We start from the raw sequence: 8,524 nt of genomic DNA, 5'->3' as shown, positions 1-8,524 counted from the left end.
GCTTATTTCAGTTAATGTTTTCAAGGTTTGTTCATGCTGTAACACGTATTGCAATTACATTCCTTTTTAAGGTTAGAGAATATATTCCATTGTATGTACAGTGACTCTTGAATAACATGGGAGTTAGGGGCACCAGACCCCCATGCAGTTGAAAATCTTTGTATAACTTTTGACTTCCCCAAAACTTAACTAAATTACTAATAGCCTATTGTTGACCAGAAGCTTTACTGATAATATTAACAGTTGATTAACACATATTTTGTATATGTTTTATATACTGCATTCTTACAATAAATGAAGCTAGAGAAAAGAAAATGCTATTAAGAAAATCATAAGACAAAATACATTTGCAGCACTGTTCATATTTATTGAAAAAAAAAACAAAACAACCCCTGTATATAAGTGGACCTGCACAGTTCAAACCCATGTTGATCAAGAATCAACTGTATATACCAAATTTTGTTTATTCATCTAATGAGGAACAACATTTGGATTTTTTCTAACTTTTGACTATTGTGAATAATGCTGCCATAAACATTAGTATTTGAACCCCTGTTTTCAGGAATTTGGGGTATAAAGGAGAAATGGACTGGCTGGATCAAATGGAATAAATCTATGTTTAACTTTTTGAGGAACCACTAAATTGTTTTCCTGCAGCCTTTCAATTCCCACCATCAATGCACAAGGGTTCTAATTTCTACACATCCTGTTAACATTTGTTTTTCCATATTTTTGGTATTAGTTATCCTCCTGGGTGCCAAGTGGTATCTTATTTTGGCTTTTATATCCCTATCTCTAATGACCAGTGATGGTGAGCATCTTTTATGTGCTTGCTAGATATCTTCTTTGAAGAAATGTTTACCAAGTTCTTTGATCATTTTGGAATTGGGTTGACTATTTTCTTGTTGTTAAGACATATATTCTGGATATTAATTCCTTATCAGATGTATTATTTATAAATCTTTCCTTCCATTCCATGGATTGTCTTTTTCACTTTCTTAAAAGTGTCCTTTGCCCAGCTGGTGTGACTCAGTGGTGCAGCATTATCACCTATGAAGTAGGAGGTCACGGTCAGGACAAGTGCCTGGGTTGTGGGCTCAATCCCCAGTCGGGTGCGTGCAGGATGCAGCCAATGAATGATTCTCTCTCACCATTGATGTTTTTCTCTCTCTCTCCCTTCCCTTCTGAAATAAATAAAAATATATAAACATAAAAAGGAAGTGTCCTCTGATGCACAAACATTTCAATTTTGATGAAGTCCAATTACTTTTTCTGTTGTTGTCTGTGCCCTTGGAGTCATTTTTTTTTTTTAAGTAAAGACCATTTTTATATCATTAGCATTTTCTGCAAATCTAATCATTTTAGGGCTTCTATTCTTTTCTATTCTCATATACCTCTGTAAAACTTTTAGCACTGTTTCCTGGTTTTAGAAATGCTTTCTATCTTTTCTTTTCTCTTTTCTTTTCTTTCTTTTTTTTACCTGTGTTTAATAAATGGAAGCTCTTATTAAAGTTTTCTATGTGCTCTGTACTGTTTTCTTAAGATTCCTCCCATTTTCTTCCTAATTAAGGTCATTTGAGATTATAAAGTCAGAGTTGAATTTTTGATTGTTTTCAAAACTCTCAAGTTGTCTTTACATCTGAAGTCTGATTCTTTGGAATCATATTTATCTTTTAAAAAGGTTTTTACAAGTTTGTCTTCTTAAAGTCTAGAGTAGACTCTAGTCTAGAGCATCTATTTACGTATCACCAGTCTGATCTTTTCTGACTATAAAGAGCTGGTCTGGCTCAGTGGATAGAGCGTCGGCCTGCGGACCGAAGGGTCCCAGGTTCGATTCCAGTCAAGGGCACATGCCTGGGGTTGCCAGCTCGATCCTCAGTAGGGGGCGTGCAGGAGGCAGCCAATTAATGATTCTCTCTCATTATTGATGTTTCTATCTCGCTCTTCCTCTCCCTTCCTCTCTGAAAGCAAAAAAAAAAAGAAAAACAAGAAAAGAAGTCAAAGCATCAATTTCTCCCCAAATTCTCAGACTACCATATTGATGACCAATTCTTTCATGTTATTTAAAGGGCTAGAGTAGCGCTTTTCCTAGTTACTTCCTGTACCCTTCAGAAAATAAAACTGGCAATAAGGAAAATCTAAAAGATATATTTTAGTCAAATGAGACTTCTAGGAGATACATAGGAATTTAAGGCTTTTACCACTACTTCTTGCCATTAAGTTAGTTTGTAAATCATCAAGAATGTAGCATTTCCTTTGACTTGTTAGTGCTTTTAAAGATATTCCTACCATATTCTTACTAGAAATCATCCAGGTTGATTTCATTAATTATTTCCAGGTTATATTTGATGTTATTCTAGGAAGACAACACAGTGATCTCATTTAGATACAAAATCAGTGAATACAACCAAACTATGTTAGAACCATGGAATTAGAATTAGAATAGACTTCTGGTATAATTAAGAACATGTTTACATATAAAGACCCCAGGATTCATGAAATTTAAGTAATACTGCCCAGGTCAAATGAAGATACACTAAAGTTCTCTTTTTTCCCTATTTCCTGGATTATTAAAGTATACAGGTTAGACAAAAGCTCTAAATCTAAACGAGGAAAAAAAAACTATTTTCCACTAATTTAGAATTAAAGTATATTCTTGATAAAAAGAAAAGGCTGCAAAAGTTCAAATACAATTCCATTCATCACCATCAAATATAACATATAAATATTAGCAAAAATGATACTATTAATAAAGAGATTTAATTCAAATTATAACATATAAACATTTACTCATAATTTATTAAATTAGATCCACACTTTGAAGAGCTACTTAACTTCATAAAACATTTATTTTAAACTAGATGTCTCTTACCTTAATCCATGAAAATTTCAGAGGAAAACATTATTTTACTGGTCAGAAAACAAATTAGTTTATGTCAAGGGCTCAGGATGGGGAGAAGGGTTGACTAAAATGGGTAGTGATGAAAGTGGTTTTTATCTTGACTGGGGTCATGGTTATACATCAGATTTATTGCATTTGCAAAAGCTCATAGAAATGTATGGTAAAAAGAGTGAATTTTACTATATGTAAATTATAAACTTCAATAACCTACCCCTTTAAAAACAGTTTTTTTTACTATGTAAGAAATTAACATATCCTGAAGGAAATACTGGAAATATTGAATTAATGTTCCAAAATTAGGCAGTTCTATTGTATAATTCTCAAATATATGTATGTAAATGTTTTGGTTTTTATTTATATAATTTCTAAACTTATACACAAACCAGAAACCAAAAAGCACAGGCACTTAAAAAAAAGGAAAAAGAGTAACTCACTGTCTCATTTCCAAAAAGTATGTCAACATAAGGCATAATTTTCATCAATGGTTCCTTGTAGAACTGACTAATAAATGGTGCAGACAGGTTCAAAGTGAAAATTCTGTTGTTCGCAGAAGCATGCTGAGCCACTTTTAACACCGACTCTGGTGAAACGGTAAGAAAAAAGCCCTGGGTAAAGAAAAAAAAAGAAGGAAAAATTAGAAATGCAATCTCCCTAGTCACTCTCAGTGAGAATAAAAGAAACCTATATAAAATACAAAAAGCCCATGTAATACACACTTTAAAATACAGTAAAAAATGCAAGGCAGAAAACAGCAGCATTTGATCAGGAGAAAAGTTTATTATATGAGTACTGTATGTTTGATATGTGCCATTACGTCAGAGTATAACATTACTTATTTCATATTAGATTTGTATACTCAACACTAAAGAATTTCTGGATATCTACATAAGAAAAAATATTTGAAAGGTCTCATTCAAGACAATAATTACATTTAAATCAGAGAAACAGTAATAAAGGCAGATTGGATCCCTCAAACTTCTTAGAGACACTTCATATTCTTGTAAACATAACATGATATTTATTTAAAGATTAGTTTATTAAGATCATAGTTTGTTACCTTATTAATATCTAAACTGATTTTTTAAAGGAAGATCTGAATTAAAAATATTTTAATTAAAATTTCATGTCAGGAAAGCTATATTTTAAAATGCTATATATCTACGTCTGACACATTAGTAAAAGTCTTTAAAACATATCTACGCATTTTAGATGAAGAAAGCATAAGCAAAGACGTGGATGCTTATATAGGAAATTGGTTTGAATGGGGAACAAGTGTGTGGAGGAATAAATAACGGACAATAGATGGTAAAGCTGGAGAGGCCAGCCAGGTGAACAACACAAAGGGCCTGGAGGTGGGGTGGGAAAGGATCGTGGATAATAAAGTTTCCCTTGAAAGAAGGGAATAACAAACTTGTAAGAAAATTTAAAGAAATGTTAATGTGGACAGCAAAAATTCAGCAACAGTCAATCAAAGCTACATTTAGTTCTGCAAAAGGTAATCATCCTGGGAACATTCTGCACTTCCAATTGTTTAAGATGTAAGGGACAAAGGAAAAGTCAGAAGATGACTGAGATTTTGAATATGGTTCTACCATGAATAGAAATAAAAACGTCCAGAATAAGACCTCGTTTAGATGGAAATAAAGAGTGTTTAGTTGTGTTTATACTCTCTTTGTGGTGTTAAGGGACCCCCTAATATATATGAGAAAGTTGGACTCAGGAGAAAGGCTCTGGAAGGTGATAGTAAAGAGGGTTGTAATTACCAAGGAAGAGAATGGAGAAAAAGAGGACAAACCACAGAATGGAGAACAAAAATTAGGGGAATGAAGAAAAAAGTAAAGGAGAGAACAAGAGGACAATAAAGGGGGGAAAGGAGACAAATGAGGACAGTAAAAGTGATGAAAGAAAAATCGAAGAAGGGAAACCTCTAGAAGAGAGTTAAAGATACGCAATGTGATTAATGGGTAGAGAAAGGACTGAGCAAAAGCCACAGGATTGGATGTAAAAGCCACAGGAGAATGTACTTATGTTATGAAGGTACAAAGAGATACTTGTTAAAGAAGGAATGAGAAAGTAAAGAGTAAGGATTATAAATTATTTTGGGAGATTTATTGGTGAATAATATAAAATCACCTGAAATTTACTGAATTATTGTGTTCCCAATACTATACTAAAAGCTTTATGTATATTAAAACTCAGTTACTACCATTTTTTCCTTACATCAAACCCACGAGGTGGATACTATTATTATTCTCATTTTATGAACAAAGATGGCAAGATAGGAAAGTTAAGAAATGACCCTCAGGTCATAGTTTATATGTGATGGAACTTGGTTGGATTGAAATGACTGTGAAGATAATGCTCTTAGTTTGAACAGACAATAGAGAAGAAAAGAGCAGGAAGATATTTTTAGTGGGGATAAGGGATGGGAGAGTTGTTTTTATAAAATAAACAAAATAAAGTTTGAGCATTTTTGCTCTTCCATGAAAAGGAACTAGTGGATAAAAAGAATGAAGAAGCAAGAGAGGAAGAATAATTAGCACATTGTATGCGGGAAACATATTTATACGTTTTATGTTGACTGGTAGTAGAGCACGGGACACGTATTAATATGTTTTTTATAGACTAGCAGTAGAATGCGGGTAACATATAAATATGTTTATTTTTATACTTTTTTATTGCTCTAAAGGGATGCTAACATGCAGATATACGAATCCCAAAGGACAAAATTTGGGTATTTAGCACATACAATGGTGAATTATGTATGTACTTCCAAATATAATGGTAATCAATCTATTCAACTGCAAAAATGGCCCACGCCACCTGTTAGCGCGCGATAAAAACTACCTGCTGCAAACAATGTGTTAGAGTACGAAACCAGAGGAAGTGAGGGAACCAGAGGGGAGAAGAGCAGCTTATAAATTGAAGAGTAACCTAGAAAATGTGAAGGAAACTTATTTTAAAAGTTACCAACAAAGCTATTGAAATATTCATTTACAACTAAGGGACTAAGCACTTCTATCATGCCAACTTTGGAAAGTTTAAAAAGAAAAAAAAGATGTTTTTCTTTTTTGTATTTATTTTTTAAATCTTTATTGTTGAAAGTATTACATAAGTCCTCCTTTTGCCCCCATTAACCTCTCCGCTCCCATCCCCCTCCTCCTAGGCCCTCACCACCCCATTCTGTGTCCACAGGTTATGCATATATGTTTACAAGTTCATTGGTTGATCTCTTCCCACCCACCCTCCCCTGCCTTCCCTCTGAGGTTCAACAGTCTGTTCATGCTTCTATGTCTCTGGGTCTATTTCTGATCATCAGTTTATTTGGTTCAATAGATCCCACATATGAGTGAGATTATGTGATATTTATCTCTCTGACTGGCTTATTTCTCTCAGCATAATACTCTCCAGGTCCATCTATGCTGTTGCAAATGGTAAGAGTTCCTCTTTTTTTATTGCCATGTAGTATTCCACTGTGTAAATGTACCATAGCTTTTTATCCACTCATCTGCTGGTGGGCACTTAGGCTATTTCCAAGTCTTAGCTACTGTAAATTGCACTGCTATGAACATAGGGGTGCATATATTCTTTCTGATGAGTGTTTCGGGTTTCTTAGGATATATTCTTAGAAGTGGGATCACTGGATCAAATGGCAGTTCCATTTTTAATTTTTTGAGGAAACTCCATACTGTTTTCCACACTGGATGCATCAGTCTGCATTCCCACCAGCAGTGTACTAGGGTTCCCTTTTCTCCACAACCTCACAACACTTGTCATTTGTTGCTTTGTTGATGATAGCCATTCTGACAGGTGTGAGGTGATATCTCATTGTGATTTTGATCTGCATCTCTCAGATGATTAGTGAATTTGAGCATCCTATATAATAAAGAGCTAATATGAAATGGTCGTCATGCCCTTGCACCGGGGCCAAGGGACCTGAGGCCGCGCACCCCACCCGGCGGGGCTTGACAGGGGTGGGGCTGGCCAGGCCTGGGTCTCATGCGATTCCTGCGGCGTGCCCCAGACTCTGACAGGAGTGAGATTTTCATATACATTTTACTAATTTTCTTCCATCTCTGACACTTCTATTATAGAGAAAGGGAAAATAGCAATGTTAATACATTTCCTCTAATTAATTCCCTTTTAAATTGCATTAATTTTGGGCACTGGGCCACTAGTTTTTTCATATGTCTCCTGGCTTTCTATATGTTCACTTTGGAGAAGTATCAATTTAGGTCCTTTACCCATTTTTTAAATTGGATTGTTTGTCTTCCTTTTGCTAAGTTGTATGAGTTCCCTATATTTTTTGGAGATTAACCCCTTATTGGATCAATCATTGGCAAATATGTTCTCACATGTAGTGGGCTCTTGTCATTTTGTTGATGTGTTTTTTCTTTTTTTGGTTTTGTTTTGTTTTTGGCAGTGCAGAGGCTTTTTATTTTAATGCAGTTTCATTTGTTTAGATTCGCCTTAGTTTCCATTGCCCTAGGACAGTGGTCGGCAAACTCATTAGTCAACAGAGCCAAATATCAACAGTACAACGATTGAAATTTCTTTTGAGAGCCACATTTTTTAAACTTAAACTATATAGGTAGGTACATTAAACTTTAAATTCAACTTTAAATTCACGGTTTTTGTCTTCCGTTTTTTCTTTGCTTCTTCTTTGTAGTTATGTCAAATAGGGCACCTAAAAAAATGTTTCATTTTATAATAATAATGCCACCAACACAAAAGAATTACAATTCTTAAATTGATGACAAAAATACCTGTAGGATTTGCAGCTGGTTGGAAAAATACAGGTAACTTTATGCTTTGAGCAGGTACTTTTGTCACCGCGCGCAATTTGCTGATGCGACTAGCACTAACCACTGCACATGAGACCGCTGACTGACTGGCTCACTCAACTCCTGCATGAATCGTGCGCACCTCCCCCGCGCTGTGTATCCCGTGGCCCGACCGACCAGTTCTGTTCCATTGATCTATATGCCTGTTCTTGGACCAGTACTGGGTTGTTTTGAGCACAGTGGCTTTTTAGTATAACTTGGTATCTGGTATTGTGATTCCTCCAACTTTGTTTTTCTTTTTCAAGATTGCTGCAGCTATTGGGGGTCTTTTTTGATTCCATAAACATTTTTGGAGTTTTTTTTCTAGGTCTGTGAAATATGCCATTGGTATTTTAATAGCAATTGCATTGTAGATTGCTTTGTGAATATGAACATTTTAATGACGTTGATTCTACCAATCCGTGAACATGGCACCGAGCCGCGGTTTGCCAACCACTGCCCTAGGAGAAGTATCAGCAAACATGTTGATATGAGACATGTCTGAGATTTTTCTTCCAGGACTTCTATGGTTTCACATCTTAAGTCTTTTACCCATTTTGACTGTATTCTTATAATGGTGTAAGTTGGTGGTTTTTTTCGCATGTACCTGTCCAATTTTCCCAACACCATTTATTGAAGAGACTGTCTCCGCTCCATTGTATGCTCTTGCCTCCTTTGTCAAATATTAATTGGGCATAGTGGCTTTGGTTGATTTCGGGGTTCTCTGTTCTGTTCCATTGATCTATATGCCTGTTCTTGGACCAGTACTGGGTTGTTTTGAGCACAGTGGCTTTTTAGT

At 35.1% G+C, this 8,524-nt stretch overlaps 1 protein-coding gene across 1 annotated transcript in view; it reads right to left on the bottom strand.

Moving 5' to 3' along the window:
* Positions 1–3,273: 3,273 nt before the first annotated feature.
* ADK (adenosine kinase) overlaps positions 3,274–8,524 on the bottom strand; it is a 330,393-nt gene continuing 325,142 nt past the window's right edge. Inside the window, exon 7 of the mRNA XM_006761032.2 lies at positions 3,274–3,507. Within this exon, the coding sequence (XP_006761095.2) occupies positions 3,274–3,507 (234 nt within the window). The remainder of the gene's footprint in view (positions 3,508–8,524) is intronic.

Source organism: Myotis davidii, unplaced genomic scaffold (genome assembly GCF_000327345.1).
Source record: "Myotis davidii unplaced genomic scaffold, ASM32734v1 scaffold134, whole genome shotgun sequence".
Lineage (NCBI taxonomy): Eukaryota > Metazoa > Chordata > Mammalia > Chiroptera > Vespertilionidae > Myotis > Myotis davidii.
Note: the sequence above shows the minus strand (reverse complement) of the source record. Positions and strands in the feature narration are given on the sequence as shown.